The sequence below is a fragment of the Podarcis raffonei genome, chromosome 1 (genome assembly GCF_027172205.1).
Source record: "Podarcis raffonei isolate rPodRaf1 chromosome 1, rPodRaf1.pri, whole genome shotgun sequence".
In the NCBI taxonomy this organism is placed as follows: Eukaryota; Metazoa; Chordata; class Lepidosauria; order Squamata; family Lacertidae; genus Podarcis; species Podarcis raffonei.
This window is the reverse complement of record NC_070602.1, coordinates 106121979-106147540: the sequence shown is the minus strand read 5'-3', so window position 1 is coordinate 106147540 and position 25562 is coordinate 106121979. Positions and strand designations below refer to the sequence as shown.

Below are 25562 nucleotides of genomic sequence, written 5' to 3'. Positions count from 1 at the left end.
AGCTGCTTTCCCTGCTCCTTCACCTAATGCAGTACCAAGAATCTAGTGAGTGCTATGGGTGCATGGTAGTGCAATATTCCTAGTGCAATATTCCTAGTTTTCTGTAATTCGCACAAGTTCTGGGCGTCAGATGTCATCAAAGAATAGATTACTGTTTTTATTAACCATTAAAGGCAATTTCTGCTTTCATCTCTGGATGTCAACAGGGGTGAGTATAATCTAGCTCTTAAAGCCTTATAAATCCATTCATCAAAAGTTATTCCAGACATTGCTTTATAAGCTAGTCTCTTATCACTGAATTGGTTTCATATTAAGGTTATGATTGCAATCAAGAATTACCTAAATGTATTTTTCAGAGACTTTCCTTTGAGCAGCTGTCCCCTCATGTGACCCTTCAAACTGGTTATTAAACTCATGTTTTTGTTTTTAAATCAATCCCGAATTTTACGAGCCAACGAATGAAGCTGTCGTCAAGCATTCATCCCCCTCTTCGCTTCTTTCCTTTCAGTAATGTTTGCACAACCCCCCCAAACTGTTAAAGTCAACAGGAGGAATGTATAAATTGCTTTTGTGTAGGGAAGGAACTTTCATTCAAAAAGTGTATGCATAAATAACTGCTTAAATTTAAAAACCAGCTTCTCGGCTCTGCGAACAAACTGTGGAGATGAAACAAACTAGCTAAATAAATAAATAAGAAATTCGGGGGTGTCAATGGATGGTGGTGCCCCTGGCTTCTGGCTTAGCATTATTTCCCCTTGATTTCAGATAACAAAAATGCATTTTATGTTGCCATTCTGAACAGTTATTTTATGAGCACACTTCTTTCTCAGGCAAAAACGATCCTCGGGGACCATTTGCTGAACGTTGGCATCAACAGAGACAACGTATCTGAAATTCTGCAGATTTTCATGGAAGGCCATTGTGGGCAGACTGAACTCACAGAGAGCTTGAAAACCAAAGCTTTTCAGGCACACACGCCGGCTCAGAAAGCCTCTGTACTTGCCTTCCTTGTTAATGAGTTAGCATGTAGCAAAAGTGTTATAAGGTAAGTGCCTTGTGCATGCTGTGAATTTTATATTTCGATTCTGGTAACAAGAAAATAAATAACAACAAATTGGCAATAGTTTTCATAAGGTTTGAACCTCAAAACCTAGGGATGAGAAACCTGTGGTTTTCCAGATGTTCTTGGACTCCAACTTACACGAGCCATCATGGGCCAATAATCAGGGATGAAAGTTGTAGACAGACAACATCTGAAGAGCCACAGGTTTGTCATACCTGTTCTAAATACTCTGTAGCAGCCAGGTAAGTGTTATCTAATTATCTAAGGCGGGCTGGCTAACGAAACCCTGTCAGGGCATCATGCTTGTTTACCAACGTGATATTTTAACTAACCAACTATAATATTTATCCGTGATACATGTAATATGTAGTAGGCCTATGTGTATAGTGAGGTGCCCTTTCAGACTTTTTTTAAATAGATGATATCATTCAATTAATTATCTAAGTAATTAAACTTTTTTTCTGTTTTAACAGTGAAATAGATAAGAACATAGATTATATGTCAAATTTAAGGAGAGATAAGTGGATGGTTGAAGGCAAACTTCGGAAGTAAGTGATATTTCTTTTAAATGTTCCAGTATTTTGCATTCATTTAAATTTGTTATACACAGAGTAGTTCCAGAGACAGGAATCGTGTGATATAAAGAAAAAAACTTTTAGTAACTCCCATTATTAAATTAAGATGTGAAATTATTTTTAAAAGGCCCATGGCTTATCTTTCACAATCCATTAAAGACACATGAAGTTTGGTGGATTAGGAGGATTCAGAATGAGAAGAAAATCATTTTGCATTTTTTTTTAAAGAAGCAATATCACTTCTCATTTGAAGATGTCTGGAGCTGTCAAATTGTTATTGGCATTAGTAGAAGCTGATTGGAACTTTCATTCTGCAAGAAGATTTGCAGGGCCAGATTGTTAATCCCTAATCACCTTGAAAGACTTGCAAATCATTCATGTAACTAATTAAAATTACCTCAGATTTTGCTATATAAACTGAGTATTTCCTGTGGTACACCTAGGGAATAATTCAGTTACTGAGGTAATCAGTATCTGTTTGCTAAGCATAAACTGTCAAGTTTTTAAGGATGATAATATATGCCCCCTATTTTTCTCCATTATGCAAAACAAAATTCCATACAGCAAGTATAACAGCTCCATCTACCATAGAATTTTAAGTTGAAATGATTGTGAATTGCAGGAGGTATGCATGGCCATGTGGGTATGCATAGCCAGGCTTCATTTCCTTTTCCTCAGTCGTTTTTCTTTCTTGTCTAGCAAAGCAAGGAGTCCGTACTGAGTCCTTGGCTTCCAATGCTTGTGTCTCTAATCCTTTTTCTACCTTCCCCTCCTCCCTTAATGCACCTCAGAAGAAAGAAGGAAGAAGTAAAGGAGAACAACAGGAGAGAAATAGAAGAAATAAAATAAGACTTAAAAGAATTTCAGGAAGAAAAATATGTGAACTTCTGCTGATAGTAATGGCTCCCAATTCATGCAGGGTTCATTGTTGTGTCTGTGGGGGCATGTCCAATCATTAACTTCCCTATACTATATAAATTCCATCTTTCTGTCCATGGGCAAATGAAAATTTGATGTTTCCCAGCAGCCCACTTTGGGAAAATGCCTCCTTGTTGCCTCTTACCTCAGGGGCAACTTTAAGTCTTCTTTTTCCTGTAAGTACTAGATTGCTGGGTGGGGTGGGGAGTTCATGGTTCTCTCATTCCTTTGGCTTTCCTTTCAAGAAGTTGGCAAACAATCCTATATAAACATAGCTTTTTAAAATCTTTCCTTCTTAGTTACCATCATCCTTAGCTTTCTCCTCACCCCCATCATACATGACAATTTAATTCCTTCCTTCCATCTCCATTCATTCTTAACTGTCGTGTGGCTGAGCTGAGGACTCCTACTTATTCAACAAGAATTCCCTTTGCAAGTTGGTTTTTACCTCATGATCACTACCTTTAAAAAAATTCTTGCTGTACATCTGTTGAAGTCTTGCAGAGAAGTATTTTTACTGGTCAGCTTTCAGGCTGCACTCCCCTTCTGAGACATGACTTAGAATCATAGAATGGTCAGAAAGTTCATCCTGATGTTTATTTAGTCGGAATCTCCTTTCTTCTAGGGACCCTCATTTGTGTCCTGGATGCTATAGTGCTCCTTTGTCCCTTTACATGTTGTCTTCAGTCCTTAGCTTTAGCAGAAGAAAAAACTGCTATTTTAACATTACATTCTGGCTCTCAGTCAACTGATGGCATAATTTGTATACTTGCCTCTTTGCCACAAGGCAAAATCTGTGTACTCGTAGCTGTTACAACAAAGAAGTCAACAGCACCTATTTAGAAGACTAGAATAATTCATACTGGGTTGCCCTTCACATCAGAGCTACCTAAGCCGCTATGCCGTGATCTCCTAAGGGAATTAAATATGCATTTTTTTAATTAATGAATTTTGGAGTTGCAGATTAAAAAAAATCTTCAAGCTCACTGTCCAGTCCTAAAACCTGTAATCTCAGCCTTAAATATTCCAAGAGCTATGCCAGTGCAAGACCAAAAATGCCACATCAACTGGTGTTGTGGCATCAGTGCCACAGTGATACAGATGTTTACACCTGAGGTGCCTACATTTCTTTGCATGGACTGTTTTTTTTAAATAAAATAAAATAAACAATAAACAGTAAGCAGCTTGATTATCTTCCAAGATAGTCTTTTTCTTTTTAGTTCGTATTTCGGACTGGGAGAACAGTTTATTAAGAACTGTTTATTAAGAATAGCTAAGAATGCTAGGCCATCCTTGATTCTTTATTTACACTTTAGAAACTGATGAGCACCCTCAAGCTTGTCTCCTTTTTTAAATCATAGGCTTATTCATGGCTACTTTTTAAGAAGCCAGCCACACTGCATCATTTCTACTTGCTGTATGGAATACTGTTTTGTTAAGGCAGGAGAAGAAAGGAAGAATAAGAGACGGCAAAATTCATAGCAGCATCGGTTTCTCATAATTTACCTGCTTTTGCCACCCTGATTCGTACTCTCCCCCTTTCCTTTCCTTTCCTTTCCTTTCCTTCCTTCTAAAATCCTTCCCTTTTCCAAGCACACACATTTTCATATCTCTCCAAATTCCGTTATATGCTAGAATGTTACAAATGGATATTTGGCCTGGCTATTAAAATACCTCCTAGGTTGTTTCAGTATATTTGCCTGATAGATTCCTGGTAGCTAGAGCTATAACATCTGCTGTATGGGATCTTGTTTTGTAGGGTAAGAGATGAGGAAGGGCTACTACAACTGTACTTACTGGTATGTAAGTTTATTTTGTTTCATAAAAAATGAAACTCAGGCTTCTGCCGCCCACAGTGCTTCAAGATTAGCCTCCTGCATAACGCTCTTTCCGGCTTAATTATGTGAATTAGAATACAGACACTTGGGGAAAGTTTTGTGTTCAGATATTCCACAGTCAAATGTAATACTATTCTCACCTATGCGTAAGCCAATTTTTATAACCTGTCTAACACGAGTTGACTTTAAAAATGTACATTAAAAAAGGAGATGGTGTAGATTTATAAATGGATGAAAAGAGGAACACAGATAAAGAGTTGCTTCTTCAGCTTATAGGAACAGCTGTTGAAACCTCTTCTTGTCCTGGAGTGCTTTATGCAAGATTTTGTACATGCAGTAAAATTCACAACAGAGCTAAACTATTCAGTGAAGGACTAAATTCTGTTTTGAAGAGCCAGAAGCTTTCTGTATCCTGAACATTCACGTCAAATAACAGTTAAGATTTTTCGTTTTGCACCAAGTAAATATTCATCTCAGATAGGAATCCATGTTGGTGAACTACTTTTCTCATATGCTGAGCCAATGGTCGCAAATAACAAGGCAACTGAAAATTGCTAAATGACAGGAGCCTGAGCATATGACTTACCCTTGGTGAAGTGTGGAGGAGTTCTGTATGCTACGGCAACATTTGGTAATACTGTTTATCTGCCATGTGTTTAAAGGCTTAGAATCATTCATGCCAAGAAAACGGGCAAGAGAGATGTTACAGGAGGAGGTGATTTGGGAGAAGAACAGCATTCATTGGGTACACCCACGCCAGGCAGAAAACGGAGACGGAAGGGAGGAGACAGCGATTATGATGACGACGACGATGACTACAGTGATGATCAAGCCGATGAAGATGATGAGGATGATGAAGACAAGGATGACAAGAAGGGGAAGAAAGCAGATCTTTGCGAAGATGAGGTGACGAATTCTAATGCCTACTCAATTGCTTAATCCATGTGTTTAGGTTTTAAACCAATTTTAGCCAACATAGTGCCCTCCAGGTGTTGTTGGATTCCGGTTTCACCATCCCTGAGCATTGGCCGTGCTTGCTGAGGACTAATGGGATCTGGAGTTCCAAGAGTATTTGGAAAGCACAGCACTGAGTACCCCTGAAGTAGCCTTTAAAATAAGTCTAGTTAGAATTCTGTGGATTAAAAGAAACTTTAAGAGTGACTGCATTTTTATTCTAAAAGTGCTAAGAGAGCATATAATTCCCAGTAATTTACTTGAGCACCTTAGAACCATAATCCTATGAGGCATTTCTAAGCCAGGGCCAAGATACAAAGAGCTGCAGGTTTGTGCTAGATTTTTTTGGAGCAGATGCTTTCGAAACTTCCGTCAGTTTTAGAAGCTATTTGCTGGGCTGCTGTTTGGGGGCAAGGGAGAGCATGAAGCCCCCTGAGCTAATCTCATTGTTCTTTCAATCCTGGCCTAGGTTCATATTCTTCTTATAGAATTCCAATGTTTCTGTCCATCAAGGAAAATTTGCAAACCATAAAATTTAATCAGTCTTTATTTTTAAAGTGTCAGTAACAGTAGTACGGCGTGTTCTTTATATCAAATTGATCTCATGAAGTTGCCTTACAGTTTCATACAAATGTTGAAATACACTTCTAAACTCTCTCCAAAGACTTATAGTCCATTATTGACTTTGAGAAAAATGCTTGGAATGAACTTTCAAGGAGCATTGCTTTTTTTTTTTTACAGAACCTTGCTAACTAAATTATATTTTAGAATATCTTACATCCTTGGGCTGCAGTCCTCAGGTGAATGCCAAAGGATGGAGTCCAAGAGTATTGATTAACGAGCGATCACTAACAAGCAATTTCAGTGGCAGCTGATAGAGTACTAGGATAGGAGCAGATGGTACAGGAGGGATGAGTTGGGACTGAGGCACTAAAGGGCTCAAGGCAGTAGTGGTTCCTCCAGTTGAACGTCAGATGCTACAATTGTTGTTTGTTTTGAAATACTGTGAAAGGAGGTGAAGTCTGTTTGGTGTGCAGATTTGACATTCCATTCACCAGTTCAGCAGAGGAGGAAAGAGGGTATCACATGGGCTTTCTTAACTGTCTTGCCCTGTGTAGAGGAGGGTATGTTAAAAAAAAAAGTACTGTGGCCATTTAGCACAGCATTCCATCCTTGCCCAAGCCATCAGTCAAAGCCCTGAGTTTCGGGGAAATACAGCCAAGGCTTGTGAGCCAGTGAGGTCTTCTCTGCAGCCTCAGCATAGGCTGCCATACCTGTTCATCTGTCATACCTGTGCCTGGCTAAGGGAATCAGGGTGTGTGAAGTTGTTGCAGAGATTAAAGATCCCATGATAAATACATGTCTTTGTTAAGCTTTGTTGATTTTTTAAAGGCATATCCCATGAGCCTCTGATGTTACATTAGCAGCCTATAAAAACATGATTAGTATACAGTGAATAATGCCCTACCACATTTTGTTTATTGGTGGTAGGATGATGGGGACCAGACAGCAAGTGTGGAGGAGCTAGAGAAACAGATTGACAAACTGACTAAGGTAAGCTGCCTCCATAAATTAAAAGTTTGCGCCTTTTATTAGATAGCTGACAATTTTCCCTAATAGGTCTTTAGTATTCATTTGAAATAATTGGACTTAACTGCATTGGCCTAACCAGGGTCAACCTTACAGTGAGACAACAGAAAGAAACAGAATGGGTCAAGTATGGATTGGAGGAAGAGAAGGACCATTAGTATTAGGTGCAAAATATTTAAGACTAGCCCTGGACCTGAGGGTGCTTCCAGGTGGGGGCTTAATATTGTAAAGTCATCATTCAAATATCACGAATGATTCATTGCCAACAGATTTAAATTGTTTTCCTTACTAGATTTTCCCCAGAAGGGGCAAATCTGGATTAAATTGGGGGCAGGGGGTTTATGCCAACCTTATCTGGACACTCTGGAGAAAAATGTGTACTTGTGCATTAACCGTCCCATAATAAACAGCTGCCTGGAAGCATCCTAACTTAATCTAAACCTACGAGAAGAAATAAAGGGAGTGCAGGAATGCAAGGCTCAATCTAAACGTCACTTTCCTTCATGGCTGAGAATGATGTGATGTTGTGCTAAACCAGGGGTATTGAAAGAGTGCTACAATAAAATGATTGCACTGTGTCACTGTATAACCTGCAGCTTTTATAGCATGACTGATTAATGCCCTAATCTGCCGTATGGACTACCAGGGAGTCCTAGTGAGGGTGCAGGATGTTGCTGAACTACAGCTCCATTCATCATGGTTGGGGCTGATGGGAGCTGGAGGCCAACAATATTTGAAGGGTCTCAACAGGTACCTCATCCTTGATCTTGGGTGTGCTGAACCACTGCACCTTATAGCACTGATAGTGGTCCTTGTTTCATCCATCTTTCATGTGAAAGTCAGTTGCCAGGATCAAAAGAACTGTGAAAACAGTTTGTGAGCCAAAGAGGGCTTTAGACTTTTTTTTTCGAACAGCAGACCCAACGCTGCATAGCAAGCTGCTTTTGAAACTGAGAGGAGTTGCTTCCTGATCCCTGCGGTAGAATGAAAACCAAATGGAACTTAGGATCAGACAACGGGCTGATTTCCTGGATTTCCTGGTTAATATCCTTCCACTATTGGCCCCCAACGCTTGGTCTGCAGTGGTGCAGGCCTGATGCATATCCGACTCAACCAAGCAGCACTGTGTTGTGGGTCTTGCCTCCAGCTCATCCATGCTTCGGATGGGTGATTGTCCCTGACCAGCTGTTCCTGTCAAGATGAATGATTTGAGTTCTATCTCAGCTTCCTTGCTTCAGCTAAAGCAGGAATGTGTCAGAATCATGACAGCACCAAGAGTTGAGGCACAACTTGGTTTATCTGTTTATTTTATTTGAGCACTATTTATTTATCAGAGTCAGTTGAAAGAGCTCATTAATTTCACATCAGCAGCTACAGTATCACCTTGGCCTGGCTAGTTTTACCACTGCGCACACATGCACACCCACCCACCATTTGTTGTGTTGCACGATTAATAAGATTTCATCTGCTGTCGTGCAATGAAAACCATTGGTCCTTTTGTTTGTAACAAAATACAGAAGGCAGCTTTCAAGCTGGCTCAAATCTGTCTGATGCGATACTTTCAGGGACGGCGTGTCCTGTTTGGCTGCTTGAGGTGAAATTGGAAGTGCCATGCTGCCGTCACCAGCAGCAGCATACCTGCTGCTGCCGCTCCCTACGCCACCCACCCTTCCACCTCCGCCAGTAGCAGAGCGGGGGGAGCACCTGTTGGGGTGTTTCCTCAGGGGCTTCCACTGCTTAAGGTGGCGGCCTCGCCCCACATAATGGGGTCGTCTGGCCCTGGATACTTCATAACCAATTTGACTCTGGTTTTCTAAAGGGTAGGGGCAGGCAGAATCAAGGCGTGGTTTCTGAAATAGCCGAAAGCCTCAGGAAAGTGTTGTCGTCTGTTCAACGTCCGGCTAACCTTTTGGCTTAACATTGAAGAAAAAACTTTGTAACCTTAACAATGCCTTTCTTTTAAAACTCAACAGCAACAGAATCAGTACAGAAGAAAGCTGTTTGAAGCTTCCCATTCTTTACGTTCAATGATGTTTGGCCAGGATCGTTACAGGCGTCGATATTGGATTTTGCCCCAGTGCGGAGGGATTTTTGTTGAAGGCATGGAAAGTGGAGAAGGTAAGGATATAGTTTTTGGAATGACTAGGGCTGGATCTAGACACATCAAAGAAGCATTTCAGTTGAACACGTTGCAAACTTTTGTATGAGAAATCAGGTAAGCAAAAAACGGGACTCCACAGCGCCATCTGTTGTCACAGTGTTAGAATGCATAAAAGCAACGCATGCAAAGCGTTTTTTCTTTGCCAGTGTAGCTGAGTCCTAGATCATTTGAAGGTTTTGCTCGGGGTTTCTCTCTCAGCAAGGGTCTGCCCAGGATAAGCTATCAATGAAGGTCTTTGGTGTCGCTGCAGGGAAAGATTGCAAATGCTGAAGCTTTCCATTGGAGCAGTCCTTCTGCGGGCTTTCTCTGGTTCACATAGTGGAGCATTGTTCTCTCACAGCAAAATAACTGTACATAACAGTATGTTGGTGTGGTGGCTCCCAAAGCTTACTGCCTGATGGCTGGAGTACCTATGAGTGTCTCCACTTTCAGGTATCTACCCAATCCATTGTTTTAAACTTACTGTGGCTATGTTTCTAGCATGATACCTTGGGCACACGTCACTAGAAACATTGCAGAGGAAGCAAACACTTGTCTTATGAGATGCTTGTATCTTAGCAGCCACACATAGAGATGGAATCTAATTAGGGACAGCCTTTGGGAAATGGTGTGGACTGAATGGGGGCTGCAAGCACATCAAACTTTTCTTTCCTGTAAATCTGCTCCTTTTGCAAATTACTCTTACTGTTAATGCCTAGGTGCAGCAGCATCACCACAAAGGATGAACGCTTTAGAAACTGCTGGGAAGAAGGCACAAAAGATGAAAGCAGTGTTATCTTCCCCCCTCAAAGAAAAAATAATATTTCAAATTTTGCAGAAAATGCAAACACCCTTGCAGGTGTTAGCAGTCATAGACCGTAAACACTGACCTCCACTTATCTGTAATTATGCAGCTGCACTAAGTGATGCAGAAACTAAGCAGGCAAATGGTTTGCCGTGCAGAGCAGTTCCTCTCCCTGCTGTCGGTCTGCTCCTTTCCCTGCCACTCTCCCTTTTCTTTTGTTCTTTGTGAAGATTCTTTATTAATGCTTGTTGACACATTGTAAAGGGCTAGAAGAAGAAGAAAAGGGAAATTATGGGGGTGGGGGTGGCAGATTCCTTCCTTCTGGAAAAAAATAAATAGGCCCTTCATCTTTTAAGCAGAGAGCTAATAAGGTTTCTGATTATATATATTTCAGAATACTTAAATATGAAAACCCCAATCCAGAGAATCGTGTCTGTGCATGGGAAGCAATTCCATACACAGATCTATTTTGGTCTGCCAGGAAGAGCTCGACATAAATGTGGTGTACATTCACATGTTACACGTCCACATTGAAATGGAGAAGATTCTGGTTTGCTTCATGTTTTGGGTCACACCCACCCCTTTGCCTTAGGCATGTTGGTTATAAACTTTTGTTTACGACAGTTGATTATGAGATAGTTGGAAATCCTACCCCATTTCCAGTTCAAATAGTAAATATTTCTTCCCATTTTAAACCTACTTTGTATATCAGGAGTACGTTTTCCAAATAGGTGTGTGAAGGTAGCTGACAACATTGTTTTTCTAACAATTTGTAATTAACAGAAAGGTTCCATCGTGGATGGTAATTTAATGAGCATTTTCTCTGCATACAGGTCTGGAGGAAATTGCAAAAGAAAAAGAGAAGCTGAAAAAGGCCAAAAGCATTCACATCAAAGAAGAAATGTTTGAGACCTCGGAAGAAAAATTAAGTTGCTTAACCACAAACCAGTGTAATCAGAAAGAAGATCTCAAAGAGAAGGACAGCACGAATCTGTTCCTGCAAAAGCCTGGCTCTTTTTCAAAGTTGAGCAAGCTGTTGGAGGTAGCAAAAATGCCTCCTGACTCAGAAATTCTAGCCCAGAAAGCCAATGGCAGTGCAGCAAATGGGTGCTCATTGCCTTATCAAAATAGCTCCAAAGCCTCACTCTGCAGCCACCAGGCCTCTGTATCACAAAGCAGTGGTGAAAAGTCAGATCCGAATAATCTCTTTAATTCTGCTTCAGCTGGACCAGGGAAATTTTACAGCTCCCCATTAATTTCAAACGACCAGTTGTTAAAGACTCTTACAGAAAAGAGCAGACAGTGGTTCAGCCTTCTGCCTAGAACTCCTTGTGATGACACATCCATTACCCACATAGAGTCACCAGCTGCCGCTTCTTCTTCTTCACTAACTCCTCATTCGCATCCTCCATCCAAGTCACCCTCACCCGTCCCATCCCCAATTATTGGTTCTGCCTCTTCCCCCAGTCCAATGGGATTAAGCCCATTTGCGTTATCACCTCTTCAGGTAAGTATTAAATTGTAGCTTAAAAGTGTTCAGTCTTGTATTCTTTATACCGGCAAAATCCAGTGGGTTGTTCCCCCCCCGCCCTTTCCGCATTGAGGTGAAGAGCTGCAAATTAAGGGCCATATTAAACTAAATCGTTGCACTAGCCAAAGCCAGCACAACGATTCCCACCAGTGCAGCGGGTCTTTCCCCTCTCTCCTCCCCTGCACACCCCCTGTGCCCTCTCTAAATCTGCTCCAGAGGGTCAGGCGAAGCCCCAGAGCAGCATATGGAACAGAAGGGAGGTTGTTCCATCAGACAAGCAGAAATGCCTGCGCTGATGGAATGATCTCCTTACTGCTACATTGAATGCAACCCTACGATGTAGGCAGCTATCAGAGTTAAGGTGAATTGATTCTATTAGGAGTATTAATCTGTTAGTTGAAATTATGTGATAGAATTATAATATATTCTTCCTGCTTGATCAATCCATGAGCAATTTACTGCAGATGGTGTTCTCTCCAAGGATTTTGTGGGCATGTGGAGAGAGGAGAGGAAACAAAAGTCCTGTTGCAGCAGCGGAATTACATGTGCTGAGCTTTGGATATTACCCTAAATCTCATTGTGAGCATCCCCACAGGAGGAGAAGGGAATGGGGTCGCTCGTGCAACCTGAGGCTCATGCACATAATGTTGCATCTAAATCAGCTCAAATCGTTTTACCCAGCACACAGAAACTTTTCTTAATGCTGGATACATGAGATGCAGCTGCAGTTAACCGGAATGGGAAGAACGTTAAAACAAAACGCCATATATAGGTGACCATTCTGGAAAGAGAAAGAGTTCATGCAAATATTTTTTTTTTTAAAAAAAAACTTTGCTCATTGGCAAAATTCTGCATGAATGTAATATGGTACTTTAAACTGATGTCACTAAATATTGATTTTTTTAAAGCATGTATGGCAGTTTTATGGCTATTGTAATAAAATGTCCAGCGATTTTTTTTTAAGTACCATTTCTTAATCTTTCCATTTTGCATTCAAATATTGTGTGATTTATTTTTATTTTGTTTTAGTGATCAGCTGTAGCCACTTTATCTTTTAAAATGATTTACGAGTCAAGAATTCCTATGTGTTTGTAACATATTTGGTAGTAAAGCATCCTGTTCCAGGTTTCGGTTTTCTAAGTACAATCGCAGTAGAACTAATGGCTCCTTGTTTTTTCGAAATATTCCTTGCACAGCCCATGAAGACAGGATTGCCTGTAATGGGACTTCAGTTCTGTGGATGGCCAACTGGAGTGATTACTTCAAATCTTCAATTTTCATCCCCTTTGCCTAGTATGGGGTCAGGATTAGGGTTGTCAGAAGGCAATGGCAATTCATTCTTGACACCTAGCAAAAGTGAGTCCCCTGTGCCACAAGCTGAGAAACAAGCTTCTGTACCTTCTGCTGTGGTTGAAGTAGCCAAACCAGTTGATTACCCTACTCCAAAGCCCATCCCAGAGGGTAAGTACCATATTCTTCAAGAAAGGTATAACTTCTGACTACCACTTGGAAACACTTTCAAGTGAAGCCTCAGGTGCATTTGTAGACGTACCTTTAGATCCAAGCCAAGGAGTTTTAATGTTGCCAAAGGTGTGTTTTATTTCAAGAACTTATAAATATTGTCTCCATGTTTTGATTCAGAAATGCAGTTTGGCTGGTGGAGAATTATTGACCCAGAGGATCTAAAAGCTTTGCTTAAAGTGTTGCATCTCAGGGGAATTAGAGAAAAGGCCTTACAGAAGCAAATACAAAAACATATGGATTATATTACTGTAGCCTGCCTCAAGAATAAAGATGGTATGTAACTGAAATAAACACACTCACTTGTAGTGTTATTACATAATTATGATTAGATGTTTGCTATTTTTCAAGATTGCGTTGATGAGCCAAAATGGCATATAACTGGTACTTTTCATCCAGGCAATTCTTAAGTAATTAGTGACTTCTCAGCTTTATAATATGGATTTTATCAGTCTGTCTTATCTCTCTATACTACCCCAACCCCTTTTCAAATAACTTGAGTCTCTTAAAATATAAATGGAATGTTGTTGAAAGACTGTAGTTCTGATTTTCTTCCTTTGTTAAAGTTCGGTGTCATTGGCCTCTTATGTAATACATGTTTTGCCCCAGGAAGCAATTCCTGACCTTGCAAACTTGATTAGGTTGAAGTTGTACTAAAAGAAACCCAATCTGATTCCCAAATACAGCTGCAATTATTGAAGTAAATGAAAATGATGAAAATCAGGTAACACGGGATATTGTAGAAAACTGGTCCATAGAAGAGCAAGCCATGGATATGGATATTGCTATTCTTCAGCAGGTGGAAGACTTAGAGAGAAGAGTGGCTTCAGCTAGTTTGCAAATCAAGGTAAAATGTGCTTCAGTAAAACCTCTCTTCGGTAATGTCATTGCAAAAAGCGATAATTCAAAACTGCTATGAGCAGCTGTTTTTACAGTTGAGGATAAGTGCTTTTCTCAGTAACATCTCTGGGGGGCAAAAATCCAATACAGTTTCATTAGGTTAATATCACCTAGACTAAGATGATTTCATCCTTTTTAAATGACTCATACATAAAGTAGACATTTCAGTGGTTAGAATTTTCAGAGGAGGAATATGAGTCAGGATCAGAAGCATGATGCTGCTAGTTCCATGAGCCCAGTGACTTAACTAATCATTGGTGGCCTTCTGTTTAAGAAGTAATCAGAAATCCTACTGAGTAAGAGGTATGCCTTGGTCATACCTTTAGGTATCTCTTAGGATTCCAGTTCTCATCATCATTGGGCATGGCAATCAATAAGATAGCATTAGATGTCACCAGTGGTTAATGTGAATTTACGTACCTGGCCACTTTTGGGTTCTCAAAATTATTGCAGGGTTTTAAAAAGGTACAAGTTGCCAGAACTGTGAAGCTGGGCCTTGAGTTAGGTATGTTCTTTCCATGCTGTGAGCAGCTTGTGGGTGTGATCCAGGGGCACCATTCATGTAAGATTTGTCTTACTGATGGCCTGTTGTGTTCAAAACAATGTAAGAGAGAATACTGCTGCTGTAAAGCTCTGTTCTTTAAAAGTAAACGTTATCCCAGTCGAAGCAAAACAGGAAAGAAGCTTCTGGTCTCCTGGAGAGCATTTGGAAACAGAAGCGCAGTGTAAGGGCTAACTCAAGCAAACAATCCACTGATCATACTTAGGTGGTTACAGTAGCAAACAAACATGTGAAACCTTTCTATTGAAATGTAGGGTTGGATGTGCCCTGATCCTGCATCGGAAAGGGAAGACCTGGTATATTATGAACATAAATCAATTACTAAATTACACAAGAAGCGTGATGGTGATTGTGCTGGTGGAGAAGAAGGCAGTAGCAGTACTCTAGAACGGAAGAGTGACAACCCTCTAGATATAGCTGTAACCAGACTTGCTGACTTGGAGCGGAACATAGAGCGAAGGTATCTGAAGAGCCCCTTAAGTACCACCATTCAGATCAAACTGGATAATGTGGGCACAGTTACTGTCCCTGCTCCTGCACCATCCGTTAGTGGTGATGGTGACGGGTAGGTTATTGAGATTAACTTGAAAAATTATTGTGCTTCTTTGCTAATTGGAGCCTATTTTCTATTGTGTGTTTATCTATGTATCTTCTTGTATGTCTTTGATCCACACGGATCACGTTATTATGCATGGTGCTTTGTAAGATTTATTTTCCCCCTGTTATGTATGTTAATCCTGCAAAGTTATCCTACATTTAACTGGTTGTGACTAAGCTTTGAGGCACGTAGCCACAGTCTGTGCACTACATCAAATTTAGTTGCTTAAGCCTTATTACCCTTACTGGCTGTGTACGTTTTTGTCATTGCTTGGCTTTCGATGTGACAATGATTGTTCCACGTTCAGAAACTGATGAAAATGGATGTGACCTGCTTAATTTCTCTATATTTCAATGCAGAATGGAAGAGGATATTGCTCCAGGGCTAAGGGTATGGAGAAGGGCATTGTCAGAAGCTCGCAGTGCTGCACAGGTAGCTCTGTGCATTCAGCAGTTACAGAAATCAATAGCATGGGAAAAATCTATTATGAAAGTTGTAAGTGTTGTGAACTGATTTTTACGTATCCTATTTTCCTCCTTTTCCAGATACCTCAATTGATAGTGTATCTTTCATTGCTGCCTGTGAAAAATACCAAAGTTAAATTGTGCATTTTACATTGATTCACATGCTGTGCTCTCTTGTAGCCAAATTCAGCATTCTGAACTTTCTTATGACAAATAGCCCTTCTGCTGGTATATTTTGACCTTAGTATTCCAAAAACCAAAAACTAGAATGGCCATTTCTGTGCCTCTCTCTGGGAGAGGTCACCATGCTAATGAAAAAATGACCCCTTCTGTGTTGCCATTATGGGGATTCAGTGTCAAAGACTGCAATTAAAGGCTTTTTCAGAAAGATGAGATGCAAAGTACATGCTTAAAAGATGTGCATGGCTTCTTTGCATGCCCACTTAATACAACTGTATGTGCAGATTGGACGAGTGTACAGGCGCACAGGCTGAAATGTCCGTCTCCGCATAGAAATGAAAAATTAACAAGCACTGCTGTGTTAATTGCATATTCATGAAAGGCATGCAAATGCATGTAAAGAGATTTTGCATGAATCCCTGGGCATCAGATTTCTGAAAATTAAGCTTTTTATACTATAGCAATGAATGGGAAATGCTAACAATTAAACAATGGAAATATATGAACTGTTGAATTAACTAATTCTTTCTCCAACTTTTATACTTACTGTAAACTTATAAACCTACTGTTTACCTGATAACATAAGCCATGATGTTACCAGCTTACATTTTATCTATATTATGGGCAATGGCCAGTAAATACTGCTGCTTCTTACCTTAAGACAGTTTTCCACTGGCATTATAAATGCTATAGTTTCTGTCCTGTATTTCTTCACTGAGATTAAAATGAAATTAGGGGGGGGGAATCCCATCACACTCCCAAATTGTAAACATTGCTTCTGTTTAACAGCAAGTAAACACCCCTATTTTTACTACTGGGACAGATGACAATTGTGACTCTTTAGTGCTAGCATGGGGATCTTCTGAGTTGAGCTCCAGGACTTGAGCTGTCCACACAAAATTGACATTCCCCTAGTTAAACCTCAAACACTCAAAAAAGAATGCCTTGTTGCATTGGGTTCTGCATGTTATTTTCATGATTCCCTAACTTTGCCATGCGGCGTATCAGGAGATGAGCTCTGTGCACAGAATAGCATGTGGTCTCTGGCATTTAGATCTGTTGAAATTAGATGCGTGGCTTCTGAAATCAGCATCTATTTACTTCATGTTTTGGCCAAATGAAAGAAAATACTGAGGATACTGGAATTGCTGGTGTTCTGTAATGCACATCTACTTTCTGCACAGCAGACCTTGTTCACTATCCACATGTTGATAATCTGAAATTTCCTAGTGCTTTCCCCCTGATTTCCCCCCACCTACATTAGTCTGATTACAGTCGCATTCGCTTTTTTGTCTGACCTAATTATTGCAAATCTAACAAAAAATGAAAAAGGAGTGGCACAATGTTCCTAGAAGATTCCATATCAGAATAAGGGAGAATAGCAAAAATACTTAGGGATATATCCATTGCTGCAGCTCTGCTGGTGCAATGGTCTTCTGTATGTGCAACAGACCTACCCCTCTCTCTTGTCCCATCCAGCCCCACGTGTGCCCGAAAAATCAGTTCCAGAGGGTTGGGGGACACTCTGGAGCAGATGTTGGGGGTACACGGTGGGAGGACAGGAAACAGAAATCCTGTTGCACCAGCAGAACTTCATGTGCTGAGTCCTATGCGCAGTTAACTTGTGTGATTTAAGCCTTGTGCAGTTGAAAGCCCAGGCAGTTGACACCACGCAAATTAAATGAGCTTAAAAGCTTTTTTTGCACTGTGTTTTCCCGGCATGGAAAGCTCTTTTAAGCTCCTCTGCCTTGCTTACTGGGCAAGTCCCACTTGGTGCGTGTGCTCTGGGATGCTCTCGTGGGGTGTCCCGAGAACTAAAGTGCCCCTGTAAGATCTCGCGAGAGAATCTCAGAGCCCATGCACTGAGCAGGCCTAAGCTGGGCGGGGGGTGGGGGGTGGAGGTAAGGCCCACTCAGTGTGCCAGGTCCAGAAGGTAAGGGTGCTCACTCAGGGATGGTTTGAGTGTATGCATTTTTGTGTATACATGCCATCCCTGGAATGTAACCCATGTGTATGATGCAGTCACACTATACAGTAGAATGTCAGTGTTAAGTGTCTTGGGAAATAATACTGTTCAAAGTTACAAAATTATTTAAATTCCTAAAATTCCCTCAAGCTGAGCAGTCCTAAAGTAAAGACCGAATCCCTAGCAGAGTGTTTAATCTGTAATAAATATATTATTTAGTCTATAATAGTCTATAATGTAGTCTATAATAAAGAGAAAAATTGAAAGGGAAAATGTTTGATTTACTGGCCATTTCTGTACTTCTCTGGCTCCACACTGGGTGCCATATAACCTTAGACACTCAGAATTTCTTAAGTTTTCAATTGCATTTTATTCTCTAATACGTGCATAGAATGTTTCTACATGCCATAATTAAAGTATTTCCCCTGTATTGTAGTACTGCCAAATATGTCGAAAAGGAGATAACGAGGAGCTTCTTCTCCTTTGTGATGGTTGTGACAAAGGCTGCCATACCTACTGCCATAGACCCAAGATCAGTACTATTCCAGATGGTGACTGGTTTTGTCCCGCCTGCATAGCAAAGGTAATTCTAACTTAAAGGCGAATCCTTGGAAATTCTCCAGTTCAGTTTTCTGTTGCTTTCCAGCAATTGCCATGCAAACAGTAATTGCACATAGACTCTGCAAAACTTAGCTGTCCATAAAAAAAATTAAATGTTCTGACCATTCACACATGCCTCTGTTTTTCATCTATGATACATGGAAGACTTGAAAACGGAGGGAGAAATTGAACAAATGCTTCCCTATCTGGTTATTCTCTGCCCAGCAGAGAGTACTGTTTCCATTCTTTTAAACTACTTTTTAATTGTGTTTTTAAATGTTTTAGAAATGGGTTTCAATTGTTTTAAACTGTATTTATTTAGGGGGGGGGTTGTGGGGTTGTTGTTGGTTTTTTTTTGCTGTTTCTGTTTATATTTTGATTTTTTTGGAGCCTTTTGGAGCCTGAACATCCAACAGGGCTTCCACAGCTTCTGATTGGCTGCAGGAGGTTCCTGCAGCCAATCAGTAGCCACGATTTGGTTTTTGAACGTTTTGGAAGTCGAACAGACTTCCCGAACGGATTCCGTTCGACTTCCAAGGTATGACTGTATAAAAAGTATGCATCTTCTGTGCTTGACATTGTTTAAATGCTGCTTTATTTATATTGTGGGGGGTAGTTTGTGAAGAAGCATAAATATCCTCTGACAATCATTCTGATGTGTGTGGGAACCGTGCACATTCCTCTGGATATTGGCCATTGTGTGTTGAAGCAACATCCATTCAAGCTGCTATTTCATTGAAAAAATAGTCACGTGTTTGGCAAATAAGTACTGGGAATAAATTTGGCTCGGTTCACATTTTAATGCAAATCTAGCTAATTTGCACCTCTTGAAATGAATGTGTGAACTGAAATACAGCTATCCTTTTCTGAATTTATAATGTAGTTCTCCCAACAACAGAGGATTATAAAAAATGTATATATAAGTGAAAATAACATACAAAATGAATTTTATTATGAGCATTGCTTGTAAAAATTGTATATTAAGGAAAATTGCATGCAAAAAATGAACATTAGGTGAAACGTGCTAAAATACTGGTGTAATTTCTGAGGGTTTTTTTTTTATAATTGCAATCAGACTTGGAAATTTTGGGAAAGTGAATTTAGAATTATAAAATGATAACTAAGAAAAACTGAGGCAGAAAGGTTGGGGCAGGGTTGAGAATTTTTACATATGTATAATCTACTGCTTGATGGATTTGTGTACTTGACTTTCACAGCAATCTGAGATGTAGGATTAAGTTGCCATGCGTTTTAGCATGGTTTTAAATTTAACTGGTCCCTAAACTATTTAAATCGAATTTATCAGTGTCAAAACGAAGTATAATTTAGATATCTCTACACATAATTTGTCTTCTGCATTTCCCTATTGCCATTCAGGACCTCTTCAAATAATAATAATAATAATAATAATAATAATAATAATAATAATAATAATTGATTATGTATACCCCACCCATCTGGCTGGGTTTCCCCAGCCATTCTGGATGGCTTACAACAAAGTATTAAAATACAATAGTCCTTCAGATATTAAAAGCTTCCCTAAATGGGGTTTTTTTACAGGTACAGTACATGCAAAATGTTTTGTGTTCATAACAATATATAGTGTGTTAAAAGGGAACACTTCCTAAGTGGCAAGAGAGAAAATGCAATAGACAAGTTAAGTGTTAAGGAATGTATTTTTCTTTTTATTGCTATGAGTGATGGATCCAACTAAGTTATATTCACAAAAGTCTCATTGGAATAGTGGATCTTCTCTGAGCATGAGTAATATTGGATATCTCCCAATGTATGCATAGAGCAAAACCTCTTTCATCCACGTTTATAATGAAGGTGGATGTAGCAAAGAAGCAAGATTGTCTGTGATGTTCTGCAGTGCACTGTACTCCATGAGTGCTTATTCCATAATATATTTGTTAGTCTTTAAGGTGCTGCAAGGCTTTTGTTATTATTTCATGTAAAAAACATGGATCTTTACAATTAATAGCTATTTTAAATTTCTTTTATTCCTGGAAGACATCTGCTATTATCCGATTAATTTACTGCATGTTTTTGTGTATATAACCTTAAATCATGGTGTGTGTTTTTCTAGCCATAACTTTTGTATAATATTTTCTCTGTTCTCAAAACACGCCCCCTCTCATTTTATGCTGAACAGCATGGTTAAGCTGTTTGGATTCAGATGAATATGGCTCTTTATTTTGTCACATAGAATCTCACTTCTTAGCTTTCTCAAGCATTGTTTTGTAATCTGTCTGGGTCTATTGGCTTTTTACCCCCTTTGGTCTCCTTTTCATTCGCAGCTTCTTCCATTTTAGTATCAATCGCCTGTTTAATTAGTGTGCTCTTTGTTCCACATCTAAAGTAAAAATGTTAAACAGACTTCCATTTACATGCTTCCATTTGGTCCATTGTTGTTTACTGTAAATTTACAGCCTTTGTTTAAAGTTGAATCGTCACAACAGTTATAGTGATTAATTTTTTTTCTTTGAAGACTGAATACTCTGAGAAAAAGGGAATCTGTCTGGCAATGTCTGTAGAAATCTAGAGTGGCCTTGAAACTGGCCTGGTTTTAAGAGGATTTCTAGAAATCAAGCTCTCTTTTACCGCCACCCAAATATTTTGCTGTCTGAAATATTCATGTATTTTTAATCAGACCAGTTGTAACGTCTCCCTGCCCTCCCCATTCACAAGCAGGAAGCACCAGTATGTGCACAGGAAATGGGATATTTCTTTCCACCAGCAGTCCTTGTGTCTCATAGGATGCTGCTTCAGGGTTTTTGGAAGGCAGGGGGAGGGGAATCTTCTGCTGGACAGAGGATCTGAAAAGCCCCTTTGTATAAGCAGAGCCTTTGCCCTGTGGTGCTTTTGATTCTGGCCACTGACTTACGGGGTAAATGCAGTAAGAATATGCCCATCATTTCTAAGGGCCGATAAATTTTCTTGGTAGGAGGGCATCCTGTAAGGGGTGCATGAAAAGAAAACAGCGATGTGCCTAGATTCACCTTAGCGGGGAAAGCATTCCAAGCATGTTTGCTTGGCCATTAGGTTTTTGTCTTCATTTATTGGGATTTTTTTCTCCCTGCTACAGGCAAGTGGTCAAACTTTAAAAGTGAAAAAAAACCAGATCAAAGGGAAGAAAAGCAACGAGCATAAGAAAGGCAAGAAACTGCCATTAGCAGCAGAAGTGGAAGAAGAGGACTCTGCATCTACAAGCAGCTCTGTTAAAAGAGGGAAAATGGACTCTAAGAAGAGAAAGATGGATGAAAATATTTCTATTAGCCCAACAAAACAGGAAAGTGTTTCTCCTGTGAAGAAAGCTAAACGTGATGAATCTAAGGACATGGCTATATGCAGGTATTGGCTGGCTGGGTATATTCATTTTTTGTTTATGGGCAAGTTGAAACCCTCCAAGTACACGCAGTGCTGCAGCAGTTGACCTATTTGTTTAAACCTGGGTCTGTCCCAGTCATTTGTAAGAAAGAGGTGGAGGAGGCCCCAGTGGTAGAGTAAAAGCTTGAATGAATGAACTTCATCATTCTACCTCCCTGCTACCTCTCCCCCAGCCTGATGTGAAGAAAATGGTGTTTGGGTGATGGACTGCATGAAGATAAGCGTGGCTCTCTCTCCCCTCCCCCCCGTGTCCCTTTTGTTCTTAAAAGAGGGAGCACCCATTCATTGTATACGTGATTGAGGTAGACTAGGATGTAAACATCTCATGTAATTTCTGCCTGAGCCAGCTCTTTTGGGGGTCATCTGATAGTACAGATCAGCTGCTCAGGCTTTGACAGCTGGTTGGTTCCAGATATCCAGAGAATTGACACTCCACTCTCGAAGGTAGCAGCAGCCAGAGATCATCAGTGGAGAAGGTGAGCTGTTCATCTGGCCCTCCTCCACAGCTCCTGGAATTACTCCTCCTCTTGAGGAAGCTGGCCTTTTTGCACCTTTGGCCGGCAGAGGGAAGTCTCCCCCACCCCCTGCTGACGGACTGATTGAGAGGCCACCTCCACTCAGTCTACTAGGGGAGCCGGGCCAGTGGGGGCAGCAATGCCCCAAGGGAGCTAACCTGCTTTGGGAGGAGGCAAGAACAAAAGCCACCCCCATAACATCGTTTTCTCGGGGTATAGTCTTGCCCTACTTGTTTAAAATGTTTTAAATTGTTTTTAACTGCTGTGCCTTTAAATTTTTTTGTTGTTGTTTTTGGTTTGCATATTAAGGGGCATAAGGTATGCCTGGGAAGAGAGGATCTGGAGAGAGCAAGGGGGACCCCAATTACTGTGGAAGGCGAAGGGAGGGAAGGCCTGGCAAGGGGTACATGGCATGGGCAGTTAGTGACAGATTAGGCAATCTGCTGGTTTACTTCCCGCCTCACTGCCCAGTAGTCTCAGAGGCAGCTTTGAGGACTCCCAGACTGCTGAGGTTGGAGAACTTCAACATCCATGCCCAAGCAGTTAACTCTGGGGTGGCTCTGGACATCATGGCTGCCATGACAAGCATGGGGCTGTGCCAACATGTCATTGGTCCAACACATGTGACAGGTCAAATTCCGAACCTTGTTTTCTCGGCTGGGCAGGAAGAGGGTGATCTGAAAGTGGGGGGTATTGTCATGGTAAGATCATTTCCTGTTGAGATTTAGGCTTTCAGCACCTTTCCCCCTCTGCATTATACAAATTTTAATCATCATCATCCACTAGTGGAAATCTCTTCTACTTTTCATTTCTCCTCCCAAGTAATGTGTATTTTATCTTTGAAACTTTGCTTTAAAAATCTAAATAAAACTTAATTATTATCTACTTGTACAGTGTGTTTCACAGCAGGCAGCATTCGTATTTATAGATAAGTATAGCTAGACAATATCATGTGAGGCACCAAGCTGTTCAGCAATTGATTGTTTTTGCGTGTGCCTTTCTTAGTGTTCTGCTGTCTGAATTGGAAACTCATGAAGATGCATGGCCTTTCCTGCTTCCTGTAAACTTGAAACTTGTTCCTGGTTATAGGAAAGTTATAAAGAAACCCATGGATTTTTCCACCATTCGAGAGAAGCTAAGTAATGGACAGTAAGTAAAAATCAAAGGAACTGCCATGCCCCCCACCCCCCAAAAAGTCAATGTAATATTGCATCAACTTTTTTTAATTTAATAATTGGGTAAAATCAGATTTTTGGGTTTCCCCCCATTACTGGAACAGAACACTGGGTGAACAATCTGGGGTGCTGAGAGGATTTGTAGGTGGAAGAGTAGACAATTGGCCAGCCAGTGCCCAGCTCTGATGGCTGGCGAGGTGGACCAAAAGTGCAATTGATTCCGGGAGTTCTGCTAATGGCCATTTAGGCCAGGCCACTGTTCAGGATGAAGCCATAGATATTTAAGAGGCAGACTAAGTTGCTGCTGCAGTCATACAAACTCAAGGGGAGGAGCTTCTGTACCACATCCTGTTCAGGCATAAAAGGATATGCTTTTGTCCGGGCTGGAGTATCTGTTGCAAAGCAACAGATAGATAACATGCATGCCCAGTCTAATGTGTGGGTACTAGGTGTGGCGGTTTGTTCTCAAAAGGGGTGTGTGGTGATGTTGAGTCCATAAAATCCTGGAAATGACTTGGGCCCAGTCTCTTTCAGTCTCTCTCGCCTCTGAGGTTTTGGAGCTATTTAGGCTGCCCATACTGCATTAAAACTGCAGACGTTTATTGGCTTTCTCTTCATTTGGATGGACCCGAACCAGTATCATTCAGCACCTGCTGTGTTTAAGATAACACGTAGCGAAGAAGTGAGACTAAATCTAAGATGAACAAATTGCCGTTCTAAATTAATCCTGGTATATCTTTCCTCCTTGGTGAAGGTTTTAGATCCTTTGCTTCCGTTCTGTATTTTAAGGAAATTTTGCTCTCTTTGATATTTCAGGTATCCTAATCTTGAAGCCTTTGCTGTAGATGTCAGGCTTGTGTTTGACAACTGTGAAACATTTAATGAAGATGATTCTGACATAGGCCGGGCTGGCCACAACATGAGGAAACATTTTGAAAAAAAATGGACAGAGATTTTCAAAGTGAGCTGAAGTGATCACAGTCCAACATGTTTTCTTTTATTAAATGAGGATAAATGAGACCAGCAATGTGAACTGTATTTACATTAAAGTACAAGGCACATGCATAACTAATGACTGTTTTATTTTTCCTTAAAGTATCACTGGGGAGTGGTACTAATTCCTAAGGCTTCACTCCTACAGCAACCATGGCCCTTGGTTCTTGGTTTGTGTGTTTTATCAAACTATTTTAGGTAGAACAGGGAAGCACACCCAAAGAATTTAAACATAAGGGGTGTAATAGTGCAATAGCAATTTAAAATATATCAAAACGCACTGAATATTCAACCACCAGAGCTCTACTTGGGGAAAAATGTTCTCTTTTCCCTTTCAATAAATATCTATTTTTCATTTTTTTTTACTTTGTAGTTTATTTTTTAGTAAATGTATTTAATTTTATGAATTATTTATGATTAAATAGCATCCAGACTCTTCGTTTTCTGTGAAAAGGAAGAATTAGAAAATAAAATTGCTTTAAATCTTGAAAATACAACAAGGAATGTTTTAAAATATAAAACAAAGCCAAGTAAAACTGTTTACACTGATGTGCTGTAAAAAGCACGAAAAATTAAACTTTACTGTAGAGTTACAAGTACATTTATATATATGTTGCTGCATCACTTGTGTAGTTAAATTGTATTTCAAGACAGTGAAGAAAATGAGACATATGTATATACTGTTCATTATTGTTTATATTAAGTCTTGTTTTAAATATGTATGATGTGTACATATTGTTTGCAGACATTATTGTTTATGCCTTAGAAGGACTGTAGCATTTTATTTTAGTTTTAAGGTAATTATAGATATATGGCTTGTACAGTAATTATCCTCTACCAACACTGTGGAGTCTCCTTAATCTTTGTAGTGCCTGCCTTTAAAACAGGGTGTAGGGGATATTAGTTTTCCATTTTTCTATTTTGTTATATAATTTCAAGCCACCAGGGCCTCAGATTCAAGTATAATCATTTGTATCCATGTGGAATAAAATTGTGACAATTTCCTACGCACACAGTATTTTTTCATAAAAACATTTCCCTCCATTTGCCTTGCCACAGAAATAACAAAAAGACATTTGTAACCACTGTGTTTTATCTACTGTGTGTTGTGGTGGCCTGTTGGAGGCAAATAGATCAGAATTTTTTTTGTACCTATGTAAGAGTACTTGAAGTTTCATTTAAAACAAAACGTTGTGGAAAAGGTAGCATTCTCTTTTTTTTAGGAGTGTTATTTTTCACTAGTATGTGTGGCACGGATACAATAAAAGACTGTTTTGCAAACCA

General features: G+C 40.0%; 1 protein-coding gene across 15 annotated transcripts in view; it reads left to right on the top strand.

Annotated features, from left to right (window-relative positions):
* BAZ2B (bromodomain adjacent to zinc finger domain 2B) overlaps nt 1-25562 on the top strand; it is a 193868-nt gene extending 168306 nt beyond the window's left edge. For 8 of the 15 annotated variants that reach the window (XM_053407775.1, XM_053407766.1, XM_053407756.1 and 5 more), the window contains 15 exons: nt 831-1045; nt 1537-1611; nt 5057-5300; nt 6840-6902; nt 8912-9056; nt 10717-11390; nt 12611-12875; nt 13056-13211; nt 13622-13782; nt 14652-14857; nt 15355-15490; nt 18042-18188; nt 21294-21559; nt 23116-23259; nt 24102-25562. In XM_053407775.1, the coding sequence (XP_053263750.1) occupies nt 831-1045; nt 1537-1611; nt 5057-5300; nt 6840-6902; nt 8912-9056; nt 10717-11390; nt 12611-12875; nt 13056-13211; nt 13622-13782; nt 14652-14857; nt 15355-15490; nt 18042-18188; nt 21294-21559; nt 23116-23259; nt 24102-24255 (3051 nt within the window). In that variant the 3' untranslated portion in view covers nt 24256-25562. Of the gene's footprint in view, nt 1-830; nt 1046-1536; nt 1612-5056; nt 5301-6839; nt 6903-8911; nt 9057-10716; nt 11391-12610; nt 12876-13055; nt 13212-13621; nt 13783-14651; nt 14963-15354; nt 15491-18041; nt 18189-21293; nt 21560-23115; nt 23260-24101 lie in introns of all 15 variants that reach the window. The other 7 variants (XM_053407722.1, XM_053407678.1, XM_053407698.1 and 4 more) reach the window with 1 other exon arrangement.